At 47.0% G+C, this 23,108-nt stretch overlaps 2 protein-coding genes across 3 annotated transcripts; one reads left to right on the top strand and one right to left on the bottom strand.

Moving 5' to 3' along the window:
* The first annotated feature begins 13,827 nt into the window (after positions 1-13,827).
* LOC120707191 lies at positions 13,828-18,774 on the top strand. Of its 2 annotated transcripts, none has more exons than XM_039992029.1 (4): positions 13,828-14,639; positions 14,713-14,792; positions 14,906-15,574; positions 17,511-18,774. In XM_039992029.1, exons 1-4 carry the CDS (start codon positions 14,276-14,278, stop codon positions 18,474-18,476), a joined length of 2,079 nt encoding a protein of 692 aa, XP_039847963.1. In that variant the 5' UTR covers positions 13,828-14,275; the 3' UTR covers positions 18,477-18,774. The 2 variants fall into 2 exon arrangements, with proteins under 2 accessions (XP_039847963.1, XP_039847964.1); XM_039992030.1 differs by having other exon boundaries at positions 13,851-14,639; positions 14,728-14,792.
* A 1,212-nt stretch (positions 18,775-19,986) lies between these two features.
* LOC120707190 (1-aminocyclopropane-1-carboxylate oxidase 1-like) lies at positions 19,987-21,514 on the bottom strand. The gene is made up of 2 exons (XM_039992028.1): positions 21,266-21,514; positions 19,987-21,158 (listed from the first exon to the last, which is right to left on the bottom strand). Exons 1-2 carry the CDS (start codon positions 21,500-21,502, stop codon positions 20,334-20,336), a joined length of 1,062 nt encoding a protein of 353 aa, XP_039847962.1. The 5' UTR covers positions 21,503-21,514; the 3' UTR covers positions 19,987-20,333.
* Positions 21,515-23,108: the final 1,594 nt, after the last annotated feature.

The raw sequence follows: 23,108 nt of genomic DNA, 5'->3' as shown, positions 1-23,108 counted from the left end.
TGTGCCGTTGTGGAGGGAGGAGAGGCACGGGGACGAGGAGTGGAGGCCAGGGTATCCCGGATATGGCACGTGGCGGACGTGGATTGGCCCCGGTCCCACGCGGCGCGGATATGGTTTTCCCTTTTCGGGGCGAGGGCGCCGGGGGCGTGACTCTTCGGCTGCGCTGCCCGTCCCGCGTGTCAGTGACGTGGACGTGGTGCTTTCCAGAGTTGAGCTGGGCTGGCTGAGCAGTGATTTGGGCTGGATCGCGTTCTTTTTATTTTTATATTTTTCAAAATTATTTTTTACAAAAATATATTTTCGGTTTTATAATTTACAGTTTTGTACCCTATCTCCCGGCTGCGGGGCGGCCGGCCCCCTGGCGCCCTCCTGCCGGGCGGTAGGGACCTCAATGTAAATAAAATTTATATTTAATCGCATTTTGACCTCTGGGGGAGCTTGCCGCCCCCTGCCGGGCGGCAGGTACCCGCCGCCCACTGGCGGGGCGGTAGGCCAAGCTGCCGCCCGGCAGGGGGGCGGCAGGCCCCTCCTCACCGCAAGTTAAATCTTGAACGTGCAGTGCGGCATTAGATGTGGTTTTAGATATTTTGGATAGAAATAAAAACCGTTAGTAAAATAGATGAATATGAAAAGTATAACTTAACAATTCATATACATACGCAACTGAGAACGAAATAGATGGTGCATAAGAACGAAATAAGTATGACATGACGACATGTCCATAACAAAAATACAGAAATAACTAAAAGCACCTCCTAACCACCCCGGCCATGTCGACCTCTTTTACGCTGTGCGTGGACGTGGTCTGTAGGATAGGTGTGTCGGTCTGGAGGCCCTACGTCTCTACCTAGACATCCGGTCGCCACGGGTGTCTGGGAGGTAGGATCAGCCTGCTGGTTAGGTGTAGAAAATAACCGACTCCAGTCTTCGAAGTTCGCCTCAAAGGTATCGTGTGTGGCCCCTATGTAGTAGCAATTAAGATATCTTAATCATCGTCTTATAAGTCATCTATTTGGGTATATATTCATCATACGTACCTGTTGGTGGTGGATACGAAGAAGGACCCATATCAGGAAGCTGGTGGTGCGATCCTATAAACCGTTCAAATTATTTAAAATATTCATAGAAATAAGAAGAACACGATAAATTCGGGCTACGGATTAGGTATTTACCTTGCGTTCCTTCTGCTGTCGCCATAGAGTAATACGAAGAAGGTCCCGCATCATATAACTATTGTGATCCTACATGTAAATGCAAAAAGAATTAGACTTCATACCAAAATTAATTGAAATTAAGATATGGACTATATGTTTACCGAAAGGTCGTGGTGGTGCCTGTGTTGGTTGAAATGACATCCCTGCAGCTGGTGCCATGGTACTAAACTGGGTCCCTCCGTGAGGTTGATAAGGTGGGTGTCCATCACCTGTATGGACTGAGAATTAGGAAGTCAATAAGTATCCTCACGTACCTGGATAATGCTGCTGAGACCAATAAAGTGCTGGGGAAGGCTGCTGCTGTGTGGGACCACAAGGAAACAAGGTCGAGGCTTGAGACGAACCGTAGGAGTCCTCATACGATGTCCGGCTACCAAAGGCTTCAAGCATGAAATTGGCTCTTTGTGAAACTCGGGTCCAGGCCGACTCTTGCTCATTCCTATCCATCATAGATCCCGCTCGAATCCTCATCAAATTCGCCCTGGCATCTACGTCCATCAACCTGCACATTTCAAACTGCAAGCAAGAAAAAGAAAGACATTAACACTCTAATCCAAAGTATTTGAAAAGCGATGATAACTTTGACTCACTGCCCCAGCTAATGCCTCATCCCTATGTCGTGCATAGCCATCCTGTGGGGTCGCAACATGCGGCTGTGGATACATGTCAGCATATAGCAAGAGGCAACGAGTCTTAGGCTGGTACCAGCTCAGGTACGCCCTGTACGAAGCCTCCGTGTGTGCAGGGGTCGGAAGCGCCACGTTCTGCTCTTCCTGGTCCCAGCCATCGACCCAAAGCTTCACCCTTGTCACCCACATGTTCGAGAAAGGTTGACCAGCCCTCGACAAACTAAATATTGATTAGTTAAAGCAGCAATGCATTATCACTGAAATGATATATGAATCGTTACCTATGGTCATGATGTTAGACCCGATCCAATGCTGACAGCATAGGATACAACTGCCTTTGACCGAACTGCCTCCTGACTCTGTCCGGGCAGTGGGCCTCAATGTAAACATCGTACACCAACGCTGTAGTTGTCATCCAAAGGCCCTGGTCCTGAGAGCAAACCGAAGATATCCCGAACGGTGCACGAGTGTTTATAGCCAACTGGGAGTAGGGCTCCCACACAACGTCTTCAGGTGTCAACCGATCAAACTCAACTACAAACTCAGGATTGGACCGCCGAGACTGTACGTGGGCCCAACTCTTCTGCACGAAATTAATAATATATACCAATAAGAATTACAAAGAGGGTCAAACAAAGCAACAAAATTGCCAACAGAATAGTACGAGTAGCAGTCATTTCCATACCTGACGAGCGTACCAGAGAGTCCCCATGGTGGGCCTATCGTCCTCGGTGTCACCGTACATATCCGACTCATACGGTGAGTGGTCGATAATCGGACGACCAATTGCTATCATCTCGTACGACCAAAGCTGTAGCAGAATCAAACATCCTGTAAGAATTGTATTGTGCTTATTTTACACCGATGCCTTGCAGAGGCCACAGTACGTGGCTGCAAGTACCGCTGAACCCCAACTGTATTGAGGCATTTTCTTCACAGCTGTCTCTGCAATCTCCTGTGCGTAAGGCACAAGCACCCTATCCACATAGGCCTCGTGTGAGTTGTTGAACATTATGTATCCAAACAACCACAACAGGTATGCCTCAAGGGATCGAGTGACGCTATCCTCATCAGCATCATGTGCCAAATTGTCGGACTGCATAGAAAAGATGAACATTTATGAGTACAAGATCAATTATAAAATAAAACCATAACTGCACTAGTCAAAAGCATAACTCTAACATTACTCATAACAAAACGAGGTATGTACCCGGAACTGCAGGATCTATGACTTGGCAGGCCCTGTTGCTTTTGGGTGCTCCTCTACATCAATCGCGATGTCAATATTTACAAAACGCTCTTCTAGATCGTCCAACCACGTGGACGGGACAACGCGAGGCCCTATGGCATCCCCACTGATAGGAAGACCCAGCAGCATCGCAACGTCCTGTAGGGTCGGTGACATCTCCCCACAAGGGAGGTGGAAGGTGTGCGTCTCAGGCCTCCATCTATCAACCAGAGCCGTCAGTAGGGACCTGTCCAGCTTTGCCAAACCACTCTCAGCAAGACGGCCTATAGTATGAAGACCAGCCTCACTCAACCTGAAAAGTAGAACGATCAAAGGTAAGTACATTATGTAGAAAACGTATACGAAACAAACGTATTCTCAGAAACATAATCCGACGACATATCACCTAGCCACCCATCGTAGCTCAACACGAATCCACTCCGCTGGTGGACGTGGACGCAGCACATTAAGTTTCACGCGCTGAACCACTGAAAGGAAGGACCGGTGCGACGAGTCTATGACTCGATCAAGTAGAGCTGGCGTATCTTCGGCCATACCTAACACAAAAAATATAAGTTTTCTGCATTTTCTATAATTTATCTAAAATTTTCATAAACTTTTCTAGCATTTCCTACAATTTTTGTACAATAAATTTTTATAAATAAATTTTTCTAACATTTTCCAAAAATTTTCTGCATTTTCTACAATTTATCTGAATTTTTCATATACTTTTCTAGCATTTCCTACCATTTTTGTACAATAAATTTTTATAAATAAATTTTTCTAACATTTTCTACAATTTTTCTGCATTTTCTACAATTTATCTGAATTTTTCATATACTTTTCTAGCATTTTCTACAATTTTTTTAGCATTTTTCAAAAAAAATTCTAGCATTAAACAACTAATCAATACCACAGAAATGGTTGGTAAACCTAAATGGTTATTCTAAAAACTAATCCTAATTCTACATAAATTATAATAAAAACAGTACATAAATCGCTAAAATATCATTACTGCTGCATACACTAATTGTAGCGAAAATGGCCTCTCATGCCATATTTCAATATAATGTTTTGGCGATTGATGACACACGCAACACTTGAACTAATGTGTTTGCTTAGATGATATACTCAGGCTTTTAGGTTCAAGTGATGACAAAGAGAAGAGAGGCGAAGCTAGGCCCGAAGGGCCGCCCCTACGGGGGTTCCGCACGTCGGTGCATTGACTTGAGCACGTCTGGGAGTTTTAGTATCACCGGATGAACCGACGTAAGGCAAAATGTACTCATCGGTGCAATGACAGAGATGGCCTGCGGGCTAGGGTTTGGCACCGGATGAACCGACGATAGGAAGTTTGAATACGTCGGTGCAATGGCAGAAGCAGACCAAGGAAAATGCATACATCGGATGAACCGATGATGCACCGGTTAATGGCGTCGGTGCAGTTGTCCAGAGAGTTTGTTTTTCAAGGATCAGAGGACAGTTGCACTCACCGGTTAAACCGACGCTAACATTACATACACCGGTCGATTGCGTCGGTTGATTGCCCGTACACGTAACGGCTAGTTTTCAGTGGGCAGTTTAGTATCACCGGTTAAACCGACGATGGCGATTTGGGGAGCATCGGATTAACCGGCGTTAAGCGTTTTTCTGGCAGCTTTTCTCCAACGGCTATATTTGCTTGTGCTGCCTATATATACCCCCAAGGCCGGGTCATTTGAGTGTGCTGGAGTTCAAAGAAATATACAAGAGCTAAAGATCATCTCCAACCACCATAGAGCTTCATTGTACATCATATAGGCTTAAGCACACTTGTGAGAGTGCTTAGTGCTTGTTTAGGCTTAGTTCTTGAGAGAACTAGCTTGAGAGAAAGTCTTGCTGCGGCAAGCAACTTGTGTACTCGTCGTGTGACCCTCCGACTTGGTGTGGAGTGGCAACGACACTTTGTGCGGGGAAGGAGGCCCCTACTTGGTGTTAAAGCTCCAAGATAGTGAAGACGGTGCCGTGGTGACGCTTCGAGATAGACGGTGGCGGTGACCTCGTCTTTGTGACTTGGCGTCACTTAGCCTTTGCTTGTCGGGAGCCTTGGAGGCGTGGCAAGACGGTGATCAAGCGAAGAGACTCGGCATCCCACTTGTTCTTTGTGAGCAAGTGGCCGTGGACGTAGGGAGGGACTTTGGTGTCCTAACCGAACCACGTTAAATCGTGTGTCTTGGTGTCTTCACGGGAGTTTGCATATCCTCTCCCTTACCGTTTTACTTACCGCATTACGTTTCCGCATTTACTCTTTCTTGCTTACCTTGACTTTCCTAGTTAGTTTGATTAGGATTGGCTAGGTTGCAAGTCTTTTGGGGTAAGTAGAGGGTAGCATAGATAAACCTTAGTCATAACTAGCATGTGTAGGACGTGTTAGGTTTATCTTATGCAATTAGATTGAGCCCTAGGATAGAAAAGCGATTAGCGACCCTATTCACCCCCTCCCCCTCTAGGGTCGGACACCCCGGTGATCCTTACACTAATTATAGAATTAAACATACAAAAATTTAGAATTGAAAGTTGAGAAATATTTATTACCTGCGGTTCGGATCCAAAATCCGGAACATATTTAGGCTAAATAATAATTATCCTAGAGTTATATATAGCATAATAATACATATCTATATTTTAATATAGTATGAATAATCATATTTCACCTATATCAACAGATGGTCAATAAAATAAAATAAACAAGTATTTTTGCCACTTTGGCATAATGATTTTCCCTCTGTTCAAAATTATTGATCATTTTAGCTTTTAAATACATAAATATAAATACATAGGGTTTGCTATGTACCTAGATATAAACTATGTGTAGTACCTAGCAAAAACTGTATATATTTCTAGAAAAGCCAAACAACCTATAAATTAGAATGAAGATAATAGCTTATATGTAGAAATAAGAACTTATGTGTGTAGTAAATATGATATTTAAATCAATCAAGCTTGATCTAAACGATGAGAAGTCCTAATTACTAGAAAAATAAGATCTAAATGATCATTAATTAACTTAAATAAGTAGTGATTAAGTAAATTAGATTGTATGTGCATGAATTATTAGGGGGGCCATGGCCCCTGCCAGCCCCCCCCTTGGCTCCGCCACTGGAAACAAAAGTGCTTGCCATTAGTTTAGAGTTTAGACAACAGATTCGTTGCAGAAAAGTGGGAGAAAAAGACGCCCGATTCTGAAAGCTGACTTCGTGTCGAGTCTTATCAGGGCACTGATGCTTGATCATATAGAAATCCATGAACAGAAGCTCCAAAGTAGAAGCGACTAATGCCGTTATGACAGATAAAAGAAGTAAGAATGCGTACAGCAGAATAACAATTATTTGAGAGCACCGGTTCTTATTACTTTTCTGCTCATTTTTCTTCTCCGTTAAAGTATTTGCGTTGCAGGAAGTGCTCTCTTACACAATGGAGTGATCATTTGCATCAGATGCTAATAGCACATTTTTTTTGCTTCTAATTAACGTGCATAATCACATATTTTGTTCAAAATAATACAATATGACAGTGTTGTTTTCTATCATCTGGATTTGATTTACGATATTACTGATCCAACATTGTACAGAACTTTAATTTGGAGCAAACGAAAAAAAATTCTCCATATCTCTAATTTCAAGCAACTCAATTATATGTACATTCTTGAACAATCAGTTCTAATTTATGACCGCTTTGTGTGGCGCCTTAGCTTGATGCAGGAGGATGAAGGATTGAAGGCAGTGGGCAGCCCCAGGCCCTGAGATTATATTATTATCATTGCCTTGTTTTATTTTCAGCAAAAGATCTGTTCTTCTTGATTCAGAGAACACATTGAGTTTTGATTGAGTTAATTTTTTTGTAGCATGCGCGGTACATATATATAGAGAGTTTGGAACAATAATGTTGTTTTTTTATAACTATATTTTTAGTTTTTTTACAGCTTTTAAAGTATGGAAACGCAGAGTGCACAAACAGTGGGAGCACTAGTCATCACTAGATTTGTTCTCCGATGAGGATGGCATCTCCAGTTTACATGAGCTTTTTTATGCCCGAAGAGCCTAACTATCCGACGTCATAAATCAAGGAAAAGTACGTAGGCAATGCAGCAGTCAGCGCGTCTGTCATCGTGCGATATCTTATGGCAGGTGCGATTATATTAGAAGTGACATGACTACTCATCGACCTTGTCATATATATGCATGTAAAGAGACGTTTGAACACTGTGAAACTATTAAACTTGTTGAAAATTACAAATTGTCGAACGGGTGGCTACTACTAGCTGCGGCTAGCCTGAGAATAAACCTGAGCTCTGTTGCTGTGTGTATTTTATAGTAGAAGAGGAGACTATATAATTTGAGAAGAATCGCAAAGCAAATGGAGGCGCCGCCTCCAATAATGAATGAAAATAAACTGAGTACAATAAACTAAGGATGACCAGCTATATATATGTGAACCCCTCTCGGTTCTCCATTAGCCATACACTCAAGTTAATTAAGCCCATTCCGCCATTAACACAAGCTGCCGATTCGTGAAGGTCTGAGCTCTGAAGCAGCATATGGGACTCCAATTGACAGCCTGAAACGCAAGCACCTGCTGGAAGCAGAGGAGAGATTCAGCTCGGCTGAAAGGTTTGGCATGGTGATGACAGAAGAGAGTGAGCACACGTGGTCGCTTCCCTGCATGCATTTCTCATGCTTGGAGCTACGCATGCTCACTTCTCTTCCTGTCACCCCTATCTCTCCATCTTTTTCTCTTAATATATAACCATGCATAAGCCACAATTTGCTTATATATCCGTGATGTGAATATTTCATATCTCCTGTTGATCGGAAATAAGCTTAAGCTTCTCCTTTAAAGTTTTTAATTCATAAAAAGTGCATACATGTATATGTCTTATCTAGACCACAAGTTGGCTCGTAAAGGCCGAATGAAACTCTGGTTGACATTTTGAAGGCCGAATTCTAATAGGAATCCTAGACTGTGAAGGCTGAAACTTCATCAGGTCAGCATCTAGGAAATGGATAGGTTTGCTCCTTTATCACCGCTTGAAAGTACCATAGTTAATTATGTTTTGTAAGTTAATCTTCATTTTTCAATTAAGGGGTACATTATTTTCTTGAAATTGCCTTGTAGTGTTATCTAGGTCCCGAAACTTCCAAAATGCACATTCAAAATTCTCAATTTGCTAATTGTATCATGTGAAGTCTATATTACCATTTTTAGGTTATAAAGAGGAAAATGTTTCCGCTGATGTGGAGTTTACATGTGGACCCCAATTTTATTTTAAATTTTTGCTCTCAACTCTTATATTTTTGAAATTCTATGTCTGAATTTTTTCCCATTTCCTTCAAAATTTATACTTTTATTTTCCTAGTTTTTTAACAATTTTATTATATGAGTTTCATATTCCTACATTTTTATATAGCTCTGTTGTATTTGAATATATTATGTAAATAATTTGTTATGATTTTTTTATGTGTATATACTTCATAAATAATTTTATATTTGAATCAATTATATAACTTTTGATTTAGCTTAAGCAATTGTGATTTGGATCTCACATGATACGATTAGAAAGTTTAAGGATCTAAATGTGCATTTTAAAAGTTTGGGATCTAGATGATACACTGAGCCAAGTTTTAAGGACTGGCAGTGTATATTTTACTCTTTTCTCTCCCTATCATCCCTCTCTCATGGTTGAGCTACGCGTGCCCACTTCTCTTCGTGTCAACCTCCCCCCCCCCCCCCCCCCCCCGCTTCTTCTGTCTCATGTTCATTGAATATAAGCTTAATTTACATCGTCGAAGCTTTTAATTCATAATATTCGTCTTATTTAGACCACAAATTAGCTCATGATTGCAAGGGCTCCGTCTGTGCTAGTGTTCTGTGAGACCTCTGATCTGTATTTTGCTGAGGCACTAGTACATATCCAATTGGCTTACAAGCATGTTTTGGCCAGCATTTTTTAGAAGCTAAGTAATGCATATTACTGGTATTTTGAAGCCTGAATTCTACTCGGAATCCTAGACTGTGTAGAGGCTGAAACTTCCGGTCGAAGCCAGGAAATGGTGTGGTTATCCTCCTTTACCACAGCTAGAAAAAGTCATTGTTATGTTTACAGATGTAAGTTTATATCTATTATATTCTTCAATGGGTAGTTCTACTTCATTTTCATAGTTTATTACTCCTCTCTAAACTATGATTAGGGGATCTGATCCAGCAAGTTTGTTGGCTGTGCCCTTATTACACAGCCAAATTTTGTGAAGTTTTCTACTTACCCTTAAATCACAAATATAAGTCCATCAAGAGTTGTACTAATTTTAATTTCATTAACTTTGACCATTAATTCTCAAATTTATATAGGTTGATGACATATGATTTATATTTTATAAAAAATATTTCTTGTATCGAATCTAGTAATATTAATTTTGTATTGCCGGTCTCTATTTTATATGTCAATATAATGATCATAGATGAAGAGTTTTTATTTATTACAAATCTAAATGAATTTAGATAGGAGGAAGTAGGTATTAGGGATAGGTGTGAAGTCCAATTGAAAAAATTTGGAGCTCATGGTGTCCGATGCCCTTGCATCTAGAAGGAACAGATAAGCCAAGACTAAAGCCCCATTTGGTAGGGCTTTGTTGGTAGGGCTTTGGATCCTCCGGCTGTTAGGAAGCAATAAAGTCAAAAGGCTGGCTTCACCAACTTATTCATTTCGATCATACTCCTTTTGATCCAAAATAAGTGTGCGTTTATAAAATTTCAGATACATTAGTAGTAAGAAATGATTATGTTATCCCTAATTAACTATAGCAGTTGTGCTTGAGAATCGTGTTGTTTTTATTTGATTCCCTAGATATATTCTTAATAATTGCAAATGCATTGGAACTAAAAAACATCTATTTAAGCATTTTCTTGGCTACATGCGCTTCTCTATACAATTTTTGTATGTACAATATAAACGAATGTTCTTAAAATACTAAACGAGCACTTATTTGAGCACCGGGGGAGTAGGCTTTTGCTATAGTGTGCAGTGTTTTTCTTTTTGGCGCCCGTGCCTAAGCACTTTTTTTTCATGTTTTTCTAGAACCATAGCCGTTATGCGACTAGACGACATGCTAGATAAATATCAGTGGTTTCTTTAGCTAGCTTGGCGCTGAAAAACCTGAAGCTCTTGCATACATATGCCGATGCTTGCGCTTGCATTTCAATCAGATGGGTCTTCGAGCAATCAAGCTACCAGCCTCTCACATGTGGCCACACACAATTGCTATTTTTGTCTGATGAGATGACACATAATTTGGAGACCAATGCTTGTAGATTCTGGATTGGACTCATATAGTAGTCAAGGATTCGTACATACTCCGTCCACTTTTGATAGCTATATCTCACCTTGATACAATGATCAAGAAAAATAACCTTACTTATCATATAATAAATGCAACACAGATTTTTTGTTGATCCTCCAATGTTTTAACTGAAAACTCCTTGTTACAGTGCTATGACATAGTCCATGCCAATTGTAAATATAGCTATCATTTTTGAACATTTGAGTTTTTGAAATATAACTATCAAAAGTGGATGGATGGAGTATTTTTTACAAAATCTTTCTGGTTCATAATTTGGTTTTCGCCATGAGGCCTCCAAATAATGATTTTTTTACGAAAGATAAAGAAATTACATGCACACCTAGAATTTTGTCCAAAATTCTAATTGCAATAATGTTTGAATCCTTAGTTCTTGTATTGTGCGTTGTGTGAACCCAGTGAAAATTTCTAGATCTGTTACTGAATAAGCTATTCGTGGTATGACCTTTTTATTGTTTGTTAAATCTCTTGCCCAAAAAGAAGTGTTTTCATCTCAAACTATTTGTGCTTAGAGGCCATTTTAGGGGCTTGGGTGGCAGTCTAGAATCCTGTTAAGAGCACCTCCAGCAATAGCCCTCAAATCAGACTCTCTATTTCTTGAGTAAGGGCTCCCTCTATTTTTTTTAGGGCTAGTTTTTTACCCTTAACTCCAGTCGTACCTAAATCTTACTCTCTTCTTTTAATCTAAAGGGTGAGACCCTCCAGGAATAGAGATTGGAGGAAGAGGTTTGGAGGTCTGGTTGTAGTAGAGGGTCTACTAGAGTATGGGTTTTTTATTCCACCTCTCAAATTTAAGATGGACCCTGTTCGTTAGCTCCACTCGGGACCGTTTTGGGCATGAAACCATTGCGATGTTGTATAATTTATTAAAGGAAGTGTCCAACTAGGAATAGTTACGGACCAACTGAACCGTCCAACTAGGAATAGTTACGGACCAACTGAACGAGGCCTAAAGCTTTTTATAGATTATACAGTACAATTCAGATGCTCACAATGCACGCACACTCACAACTCTATGAATGAACGTACACAAACTCTACCTTTATGAGTATTTTCGAAGACTAAGCTGGCAAATTCTCGACATTGATGAAGTCACCACAGGCGCCTCGTTGTCGACGGGAATGTCACCAACCACTAAAAGCACAATGTTGTTAAATCCAAAAATATTCGCTCTCATGGGGAGTCAAACCCAAGGTGTGTGGTGCTACTGAGACTCTTGTAACGACCGGGCTACGTGCCCTTTCGCAAGACCTAAAGCTTAGGTTCACGATGGGGCGCATTTATGTTTTTCTGCTTGAATTTCAATCCTTCTTATGCAAGATTTGAGCTTCCACATTTTTTTTACTGGTAATACAAATGCTTGACATTTGTTCAGTCCATTCGACCTATCTTTAGACACGTTATTTGAGTTTAAATTAAACTTAAGGGGTACTTGATGGCAAAATAGTTTACATCACCAAATTAAAGTGATTTTTTGCATTTTGAAAGTATATGACCATTGTGTTGCGCCGGTAAGTGCGGCAGTCCTTTCGGGCCATAGCTTCGACTCCCCGGCGTCATTACACTTCCAACGGATTCCTGTTTTTTTTTTAATTAGTAGGAGACAACAGAATCACCACTAAATTGAAGAATACAGTAGAGAACGGCACCAGAGATACACACACACACACACACACAAAAAAAAAGGCTAGCCTGAAACAAAGCTAATGGATTGTGACTCCAAATTAGAAGCAACAATGAAGCATCCCCAACAATCCAGGCGTTCCACAGAAGCAAAAAGGAGGTTTCTGACTGCTTTCAATTGAAAACAGCATCATCTTCTAGCTAGTGTGCCAGCCTAGAGAAGAACGCCGGCATGACAATGACATGCCGGATCGCCTCGCCTGCCTGCTTGCCCTAGCTTTTCCTCGCTTTCAGTGCAGTGGCGCGGCACACACAGGGAGATCAGCCTCGAGAGCAGCGCAACCGCAACGGCCATGCCTCGCTCACGGTGACGGCCACGAAACGAAAGGCGTGCGCGTATACCCGGCGAGCGAAGCGGCGACGAGGGAAAGAAGAAAGGGGGGGAGAGAGGGATACGGCCAGGAAAGACGCGCTTGGAGCCGTAGCCGCTTTGTCGCTAGCTCGCCTTTGCTGACACAACGGCATAACTTGCCCATCAGCAGTTGAGCACTCATCAGAAAAGGCCATGACAAGAGCCCGTTCGGTGGCCGCTGCTACCGGTACCAGATGTCCCGGCCAGGCCAGATCTGAGAGCATTTCCAGCAGACTACTTATTCCTTTTTCTAATATTAAAAATCTGTTTTTTAGATAATAATAGGTGCTCAAACAGACTACCAATCCCATCACTAATACTAAAAAAATTTGGCAATCGCCAAAACACATCTCTCCCTCCCTCAAATGTAGGGGGTTTTTCTTCCACCATATCCTTTGAGTAATCTGCTACAGCAGTTGCTACAAAAAATATAAAAAAATATTATTGATAATGGAGAGAGAAAATATATAAAGTATGAGAGATAATTAGTCTGTTGGAGATGCCTTGTTTGCGGCCTGAATACCGCTGCCACAATACCTGGGGTGGGTGTGGGTGCAGTGACTCAACTGCTTATTAAGCAAATAGCTACTTGTCTTATTAGTAGGTGTAGTATGGACAAACTAATTAGCATTGCGTAACAGGACATGGTAGTGTAGAGCAATGCATGGCATTGCTTTGAGTAGTACGCACGAGCATGTGGGTTGATTGAGAGAAAAGCAAGACATGGCTACGACGAACGAGCTGGACCGGCAGCATACAGCCACAGCCCACAGAACCATGGTTGATCTTGTTGTCAAAACCGTGGAAAAAGATGACCAAATCCAAAATGGGGTTCCAACAAGTGTTGCGATCGCAGCTGCTGGGGGGATAACACTATCTTATTATGTCTTCCGGTCTAGTAATACACACTTGTCACTGACATCTGATCTGAGATGGCCGTACGACATCTGGCATCTTTGATTCCAGACCGCCGGTGGAAACAATACGCTACTAGTACTAAACACCCATGTTATGACAAAGACAGCGATCAACTGATCGCCATCAACAATTTGCCATGTCAAAACAAGATTGGGGCACATCAGCAGCAGTACACGGTTTTGTGGCCCACAGTATTATTGTTGTATCCGTATGTATCCCCCCTTGAATTTGCTAGACACCCAGTCGCATGATGAACTGATGATGGCACGCTCAGATCTTCCACCTCACTTGTCCTATCTCCAGAAACACCAAAAACTTTCCACAAAACAAAACTGTTTCCTGGGAAAACTCCTAATAATTCCACGTCATCATCAGGGCACACCAATCTCCGCGTCCTGCCAGCAAGCGAGCGAGCACTGTGCATAAAAACCGGTGTGTGTGCGTGCGCCCCAGCAAAACTGCGCACACATACACCAAGTTCAAGCGTTCAACCCAGATACTCAATTGCAGAGGAGACCCAGCAGCCCGGCCATCATCCAGAGGAGGAACTAAGAAGAGATCGAGAGACACCGGCCGCCTCTCCTTTTCGTGTGGGGCTCTCTGATGCTTTCTTCCCCGCGCCCATCTTCCATCCACGCAACAAGGAATCGAATTCTTAATCCAACTTTGCCCAAAATAATTTTCCTCGCACCAATTCGTCTCCATTTTTTTTGTTTCTCCTTCTTTGACCGAGATTGGTGAGCGAGTTGACATATATACCCATGGGGCCGCCGCCTCCTCAACCTCCGCACGGGCCCTGTCGTCTCGGCGCCGCCTCGTGGACATGGGGAATCGGGGAGTAGGGCCGGAGCAGTGACGGGATGGAGGGGGCCGACGGCGGAGGAGCAGCCGGGCTGAGGTTCCTCCTCCGGTTCGATCCGGAGAAGCAGCCGGGGCTCGACAGGACAACCCTGCTCGGGGTCTCGCTCTCCGCGCTGCTCTCCCGCCTCATCGGGTGGAGCAGGGACGGCGGCTGGGGGAGAGGGTCCCCAGCGATCGCGGGGGAGGAAGCTGCCATCGGCGGCGGCGGCGGCGGGTCCGGGAACGCCGCCGTGTCCGCCGCCGCGCTTGCCGCGGCGGTTTCGCTTTGCCTCGCGGCGGTGTACGCGTCTGACCAGCGCCCGCGCCGCGCTCCGCCGCCGCAGCGTCGGCGTCGGCGACGGCCGCTGCCTGCGCCGGATTCAGGTGGGCGATTCGAGTGATCCGTTTGCTTCGTTCGCGTCCCGATCCGATATGGTGGTGCTGATTCTCTTTACAGTGGATTTTCCTGCAGCTGCGAGCTCGAGGCCTCGTGCTCTGCCGGCGCCCGAAGACGGGCTCAGGATTCTGTCGTCCAACGTGAGTTCTCGACCCAACCACTTTCCGTTTCTTGATCTTGATCGGGCCAACTCCACAGTCCACACAGCCTTTGATCGTGTCAGGCTGATCCTTTGAAATTCCCGTGTGAAAAGGATGAGTCTTCGGAGAACGTGATTCACGGCGCGTCCGTCGGCACCGGAGACGACGAGCCGGATATCGTCGCGCGAGTGGTGATGATCGAGGCCGCGCCGGCCGAAACCGCCGGAGCGAATGCCGACGACGGAGCGGAGCCGGACGGGTCGGGGGAGGAAGAGCGGCAGCGGCAGCGGCAGGAGCACGAGCGGCTGCGGGAGCTGTGGCTGTCGCTGCTGGAGCGCGAGCAGAGGCTGGAGCTCCGGCTGCAGGAGCTCGAGGGCCTCCGGGCGCAGGAGGCTGCCGTGCGGGAGCTCGAGGGCCGCGTCGCCGCCGCCGCCGCGGAGGAGCGGCTCCTCCAGCTGAGGGTCGCCACTCTGCAGGAGGAGAACGGGAGCCTCCGGGCGCAGGTGGAGGAGCTGGGCGCCATCCGAGCCGAGCTGGCGCGCGCCAAGGAGAAGCTGCGCGCGACCAAGGCGCGGGTGCAGGCCGAGCTGGAGGAGGCGGCGGCGCTCCGGGCCAAGGTGGCAGAGCTGGAGAGGGGCCGCGAGGAGACGGCCGGTGCGCTGGCCGCGGAGGTCGCGGAGCTCCGGAAGGCGAACGCCGCGCTGGAGGAGAACTTGGAGCTCGCCCTCAGGCTGCAGGATGCACGGCAGGCTGCTGCATCCTCTGTTGATCCAGCTCTTGAGGTAATTAGCATCTTAACTCACGTCTTCAGTAAAATTTGATCTTTTTACATATTGCATTGTAAGGTTAATAATTTTTTTCCTGGGTCATTAGATGCTACTTTAGTTTATCTTACCATGATAGACCGTTGAAGATGGTACCTTGCGCGTTGTTCTACACTTTTGCCAAATGGTTGAAAAATAAGCAAAAATATAAGCAATCAAGATGATTTAGGTGCCGTTTGGATGCCTCTAGATTTTAGAATCCAGCTTTCAAAATCTAGTTAGGGATCCAAACGTCCTAGTTTTTGCTCCAGATTTTACTCTCAGCATTTAATAAACTTTTGAAACCTCTCTAGTTGATAAAAAAAAATCTGATTCTAAAATTCAATGGGATCCAAACGGTGCCTTAGTCCACGAGGTTCATATGGACGGTTGCAATTTTTTATTCTTGCATTCAGGAATAGTGCCAACAATGCCTGAATTATGTGATTTGCAGCGGTGCTGGTGAAATGCCGTTTGTCGTTCCCTTATGTCAGGAATAAAAACTCTCCCTGAAAAGCAGAGGCTGAAATTTGTGCCAAGTTTCCATGTCGCTGTCATAGCTTTAATTTGACTTGGGGATGCCTTATCAAAGTAGACCACCACCTCATCCTGGGTGGGTTTTGTTATTCCAATGCTAAAGTCATGCTTAGAACCTTCTGCTACTGAATTATTGGCGCTGGGCATGAATTTGGTCACTTTTCGCCTTTGAATCTGTCTAAGCTTAAACAAATTAATCTTCTTTCTCCTTGATTATTGGTGTCGATGGTACTTTTCCCGGCAAGCATATGCTGAACGTGATAGGTCATAAAGTTCCACCGTGCACCTTGCTCGATCAAAGAGTCGTTAGTCTGTTAGTCGTTCAAGATCTTTCAAATGCTCAAAAGCCAAAGAAACTGCTATCCTGTGTTGGGTTGTTTTACTACTGTACCTGATTTTTCCCCCGGCAATAAACCAATACCATTGGGATTCCTCTCCCTCGTCTCTATGTCCAGCAACATTATGTTTCTCCGGTGGGTTGGGTTAGTAATTAGAGATTTTCAGAGGTTATCTTTGAAAATTTTCCGAGATCTTCAGAGATTAGTCCAGCTGCAGAGGTAGCTGGTAGGCAGGGCTTGGTCTAGGTGTACAGGCAACTCGGCAGCAAGGTGACGTGGGCAGCCCATGGGGAGGGTCGGGGAGGAGGCAACTTGCTCCAATCGGTTAGCACAACGACTCAAGGAGGATCCCAAGACAGGAGCCAATACACTAGAGTAAGAAGGAAAACTAAAAGGAGAACACTGGATGGCATTACGATGATAAGATCAAGGATCTAAAATTCAGATTTGTGAGGAAGAGTCAAGAATACAGGCCAAAATCAAAAGAAGAGGATAATAGTTCTTCCGTAGTTCTTGCATGCAGAACATTCCCTTTCTTCAGATCTGCTTGCAAATTTATCAAAGCACGAAAATGACTCCCTCGCAGTAAACACTACCGGCATTCACCTTTTTTATGCAAATTTTGATGAGGAGTTCTGTTCTGTACCTATCTGGAGCCATCACAAGATCTGAGGCTTTTAAACACACACCAAATGAAGGAGAAGCGTTTCGGCACCGAAAAAAGCAGCACGTGAGTTTTTTCAAAAAAAAAAACAGCACGTGTAGTCAAGCAACATGCCACTCTAGTCGGTGCCATACGTCTCTGCTCTAGATTTGTTCAACTAAGCTTCTCAAACTGCTATCTCTGGAGTGCCCTCGGGCACACCGGCCTCCGGTGACTGCACCGCACAGCATGCCATGGCAAGCGGGTCTATCTCCGTAGTCAAAAAAAAAAATGCTATCTCTGGAAGCATCTTAAGCTTGTTCAGGTGGTAATCTGAACATTTCTGCGCTTATAATCTTCTGGGCTAATCTTGTCCTTTATTATTTTCCGGATGCAGGAGGACATGGCTGAGGAGGCGAGGTACCTGAGGGAGAGCAACGAGAGGCTGACGAGGCAGATCGAGCAGCTTCACGACGACCACTGCGCGCACCTCGAGGAGCTCGTCTACCTCAAGTGGGTCAACGCCTGCCTCCGCCACGAGCTCCGCGACCACGACGGCCGCCCGAGCACCCAGCACCCGGACATGTCGGCCCTGGAGCTGAGCCGGAGCATGAGCTTCCGCTCCAGCGAGAGGGCCAAGCAGCTGATGCTCCTGTACGGCCACCCCGGCCTTCAGGGCTTCGACCCCGCCCTCTTCTCCCCGCTGCACGAGTCCGTCGACGGCGACGCGCGGTCGCCCTACTACGAGCCCGAGAGGAGCCCTTATGCCATGTCAGAGAAGCCGACGACGTCCGGCGGCGGCGACGGCGGCGGCGCGGCGGGGGGGAAGAAGGCCGGGCAACGCAAGCTCAAGTTCCTGGGCAACATCAAGAAGCTCCTCCCAGGCGGCGGCAAGCGAGGCCACTCATCAAGCCACGGGCACGGCGGGCGCGACGGCGGCAGGAAGGCCCCGGCGGCGGCGGCGCCGAGCGACGAGTACCTCGAGAAGGCCATGCGGTGGCTGTCGACCCACGACGTGCTCGACGGCGACCACTCGTACGAGAGCACGCCGCTGTCGTCGTGCGCGCGGACGCCGCTGAGCAGCGTGACGACCGCCACGACCGCGGACTCGCGCGCGCGCGGCGGCGGCCACAGCGAGCGCGGGGAGGCGACGCGCCACCAGGCGGAGGCCGGGCCGGCGATGCTGGCGCGGTCGAAGAGTGACGCCGGCAGGTCGTACGGGCGCGAGGCGAGCCCGTACCACGCGCTCCGGCCGGACCACCAGGCCTCCGGCGCCGGGGTCGAGCCGGACGGGTTCCGCGCGCCGGAGAAGCGAGAGCCGAGGAGGCGGTCGGAGGAGCTGAGGAGCCCGGCGGCGGCATGATGACGACAGAGTGTGATGGTATGCTTGCTGTATGCAAAAGGTAGGGTTTTTTGTGAATATTTGTGATCAATGTTGAAGGCAATGAAGGGTGAACTTGGATCGAGGAAGTGCCATGGTGGATGAGTCGATAAAAGATGTAAGAGAAGATCCGCGGTCATGTATGGATGAATGAATGGTGGTAATAACATTTTGGGTTGCCAGATTGTTGTGCAGCTCATGTGAACAACTTCTGGACTCTCAGTTCTCACCATCATCCTCTGGCGTATTTGGGATGCTAGAAGTGATTTCGTCTTCCGCACTGAACCATTCACCACCGGCTGTAGTTTTTGCAACTATTTTTGATCTGGGGGCGAACCCTTTGTAACTCCAGCAGACAAGCGATCCATATTCATCGTTGGCGGTTGCGTATGCCCTGCTTCAGGTTCATGCTGTTTGGTAGAGCTTCTACTGCTTCTGATTCACTGTACAAAAAACTATTCACTAGAAACAATTTAGTGTCTGAAAATAATCCTCAAATCCTCAATGATACTCTAGGTTAAATTTTGAATATGAAGTGATTATGAGCCAGAAGCATTGCCGATATGTGGTTCCGTCTTCTGGTGGTGTGGGTAAGTGTGTGTGTGCGTTGTTTGTTTGTGAGTGCAATTTCAATGTGCACAAGAGTTGGCGAGTGTTTTTTTTTTTTTGAGATCAGAGTTGTCCAGTTGAAAGAATTGTGTATTTCTCTGTACGAAGAAGCAAGCGGGCCGACGGCCTGGCGTGCGCTGGGCTCTACGCAGGGCCGCGCCGTAGTGGTGGCCCACGTAAACAAAACCGATTGGGTTCGCGCCTAATTGGACATGGTAAGGCCGTGTTTAGATGCCAAAATTTTTTGACAAAAAATATTACATCACATATTTAGACATATATGAAGTGCTAAATGAAGTCTATTTATAAAATTTTTTACACGGATGGATTGTAAATCGCGAGACGAATCTAATGAGCCTACTTAATCCATCATTTGCAATAGTGATGCTACTGTAACCATTCACTAATTATAAATTAATTATTGATTAATTTGGCTTCTTAGATTCGTCTCGCGATTTACAACCCATCCATGTAAAAAAAATTGTAAATAGACTTCATTTAATACTTTAAAATAGCAAGATTTCCTTTCAAAAATTTTACCCCTAAATATCTAAACACACCCTAATATATGTATGTCTCCCCAATGTCCATATTTAGGCTGAGGAACATTTTGGCACTTCTTACAGGAGTGTTGTCCTTTTAATTTTCTGTTCGCTTGGCCGGGCCACGTAGTTGCAATTTTTCTCTTGCATAATCTTCGAGGGATGTTTGAAATCCAAATGCTAATACTTCAAAGTGCTGTAATAGTTTAGGACTATTCATTTCAAACAGAAGTGCTAATAGAGCGGGCTAAACTTTAGCCTAGACTTAAAAAATTTTTAGTAAAAATAGAAGTGCTAATGGGTGCCAAAATTTAGCACTCAATTTTAATCCATCGAACCATACTCAATTCACCTTTACCGAAAGAAAACAATTATTCACTTTGTTCTGCCAACAGTATTTTTCTCCGACACCAAACCATCATCAGCCAGCAGCCGCCAACCAGCCAGCAATACTTTTCTCTCACAACAGATTAGCACCAGCCACCAGCCACAGCACGTCGACCGAAAGCATGCGGCACCATTAGTCAACCGCCGAATGCGTACAATTAATAATTACTAACCATCACGTAAAAAGATTTGCTAAAGCAAACACGCAATGCAACCCCAACGCAAGCCATGGATCATCAATCATCAACAAGCAACAGCGCCAAGAATCGAAACGCGGGATCTCCAAGCTCTGCCTGGTGGCTCAACCGAGCAGCTTCTTGACGGCCTGGAACCTGGCGTCCTTGTCGCCGAACTTGGTGCCCTGGTAGTACTCGAGGTAGTCCCCGAACCTGTAGGGCCCCGGGTAGGAGGCCGCCGCCGCCGCGTCGTCGTCCCCCCTCACCGCCGGCGCCACCACGGCGTCGGGCCCGGGGTTGTAGAACGTGGCCACGGACAGCCGCCGCCCCTCGCTCCCCGCCGCGACGCGGTGCACGACGCTCCGGTAGGCCCCGCAGCTGACGACCTCGACCTGGTCCCCGATGTTGACGAAGAGGCGGGCGCCCCTGGTGGGCCCCACGGGGACCCACTCGGCTCCGCCCCGGAGGAACTCGAGCCCGCCCACGGCGTCGTCCTGGAGGAGCAGGATGATGCCGCCGGCGTCGGTGTGCGCGCGCAGGCCCCACACGCGGCCCGGGCGCGGGCAGGGCGGGTACATGGCGAACTTGGTGCCCACGAACGGCGGCGCGAATGCGGCGGCGACGTGGCCGGCGGGGAGGCCCAGGTTGAGGCCCACGCACTCGGCCAGGCGCTCCGCGAGGGACACCACCTGGGCGACGTACGCGTCCAGCGCCGCCCTGGCCGGCGGCGAGATCTCCGGGAAGTCGGCGGTGGTGTTCCGGGGGCGGTGCTGGATGAAGTAGGTGGCCTCCCAGTCCACCTTGTCGGAGGGCTCCTCGTCGCCGGCCGCCGGCAGGTTCTTGGCCAGGTCGGAGGCGTGGAACCTGGCCTCGAGGTGCTCCTCGTAGTGCGCGTAGACGAAGCGCTTGACCTCGTCCACGAGCGCCGCGTCCACGCCGTGGTTCTCCACCTGCGATGCGATGCGCGCGGCGGATCGGATGGATGAGCAACGCAACGCATTCATCAGAATATATAATTTCGCCAAGCTACAGGAATTAGTGCAGGATCTGTTGTTACCCAGAAGAAGCCCCAGTCCCTGCAGGCCTCGTGGAGGCGCGCCATGGTGCGCGACCTCTCCTCGCCGCCGGCGGTGAGGCCGGCGAGGTCGATCACCGGAATCTCCGTCTGTCCCGTCATCGGCTCGTAGAGACTAGAGAGCACCGAGTGCCAAAGTGTAGGAACACTGAACACACTGCTGCTGCACTTGGTAGCTCGCTCCTTGGAGTAGTGTCTGAACTTGTGTGCTTGGTGCATGAGGGGAAGATGTTCTGGGCTGCTATTTATAGGCCCCTGCTTCCGACATCGCACGAACATACTAGAATGCATGTATGCTTCCCCATGAGAAGTTGCAGGGTGGTGACGAGGCAGCTAGCTTCTCCCTCCGTTCCAAATCATAAGTCATTCCAAGAATCCTAAAGAGTCAATTTTTTTTAAGTTTGACCAAATTTATACGACAAGATAATAATATTTATGATACCAATTAAGTATCATTAGATTCTTTCTTAGCTATATTTTCATAGTGCACCTATTTGATGACATAAATCTTTATATTTCTCTCTATAATTTTAGTCAAACTTTGAGATGGTTTGACTCTCCAAAATTTTTGGAATGACTTATAATTCGGAACGGAGGGAGTAGCTAGCTACGGGGTAGATCGATGGATCCCTCCCAAGTCCTTGTGGCCAAATGCCAGAGCAATTAGGTGGGACTAGGGTGGTAATAGGCCATGATTCTAGTGGTCTCTTCACAACCCAATAAAATTTTTAAATTATTTAATTTAAAATTATATAAAATTAGAGCTCCGTTTTTTTTAGAGCCGGCTTTCTAGTTCAACACCTTGAGTCCTCTACCACTCCTAGGTCTAGGTGGGACGTCCCGTCCAGGCCGGTGGTTTGCATTGGTTCCCGCGGTTTCGGTTGCTTGGTTTGGAATTGGAATGGCACGCCGCACGCAGCAGGTTTGGTCGTCTGCTTCCCCCCGCGCCGGCCGGCCGTCTGCAGCGTCGCGTACGCCAGTCAGCCGATCGAATCTGAGCTCTGAAGAATCGAATCCGATGTGATCTAGCAGGCGAAGGGGGCCGGCCTAGATGCACTGGACTGACCCTGACACACTCCAATGCGTGGATCCGATGCGAGCCGCGCTCGCTTCGCGGCGCGGTCTCGTAGTACGCTGCACTCGACGACGCTGCTTGCTTCCGGGCAGGGCGCGCCGCCGCATCCGGGGGCGGGGGGCTCGATCGATCCTGCCGGCCGGGTCTCCCGACCATCAGCCGCCGCCGCTGCTTCGCTCCGACGCCGCCTGCGCGGTTTTTCCACCGAACCGGCTCGTCGCACACTGGATTCGATCGCACCAAACCGGATTGCAGGCAGCAGGCGCGCACATCCACCCTGGTCGGCGCTTCTTCTTTGTCTTCGTGGAAACTCACTCTAGTCTAGACCCCCTAGGGTAGAGACGACGACCACCAAACGACGACATGTTACCGAAAGCGATGGATTTTTGTTTTGAAAAAAGGCCATCGATTTGGGTTTTGGGTCTTGGCCGAGCCCGGCCCCCTGGTTCGCCTGGAAACTGCGAGCGCGAGCACATGCCGGCCGGAGAACACCACCAGCCAGGGCCCAGCGGTGGTACGGTGCTAACTGCTAGCTCGCTCGTACTCCAATCAGGGGAGGTCTATTCATCGCGCGCGCGAGGCGCGGCCGACACATCGCAGAAGAGGAAGCACAGTCGCTGCAGGTGGGCCCGCGACTGTTTTTCTTCTCCAGGGAGATCCAACGACTGGAGGCGGAGGCGGCGGCGGAGGCGGAGGCGGCCGGAGGCGGAGGTGGCCGGAGACGGAGACGGAGGCTGCAAGACGGAGGCA

Source organism: Panicum virgatum, chromosome 5K (genome assembly GCF_016808335.1).
Source record: "Panicum virgatum strain AP13 chromosome 5K, P.virgatum_v5, whole genome shotgun sequence".
NCBI lineage: Eukaryota > Viridiplantae > Streptophyta > Magnoliopsida > Poales > Poaceae > Panicum > Panicum virgatum.
Note: the sequence above shows the minus strand (reverse complement) of the source record. Positions and strands in the feature narration are given on the sequence as shown.

Coding starts and splice junctions, on each gene's coding strand:
- LOC120707191 (XM_039992029.1), top strand. CDS start 14,276: ATGGAGGGGGCCGACGGCGGAGGAGCAGCCGGGCTGAGGTTCCTCCTC. Junction 14,793..14,905: donor TCAGGATTCTGTCGTCCAAC/GTGAGTTCTCGA, acceptor CCGTGTGAAAAG/GATGAGTCTTCGGAGAACGT. Junction 15,575..17,510: donor CTGTTGATCCAGCTCTTGAG/GTAATTAGCATC, acceptor TTCCGGATGCAG/GAGGACATGGCTGAGGAGGC.
- LOC120707190 (XM_039992028.1), bottom strand. CDS start 21,502: ATGCACCAAGCACACAAGTTCAGACACTACTCCAAGGAGCGAGCTACC. Junction 21,159..21,265: donor GGGACTGGGGCTTCTTCTGG/GTAACAACAGAT, acceptor ATCGCATCGCAG/GTGGAGAACCACGGCGTGGA.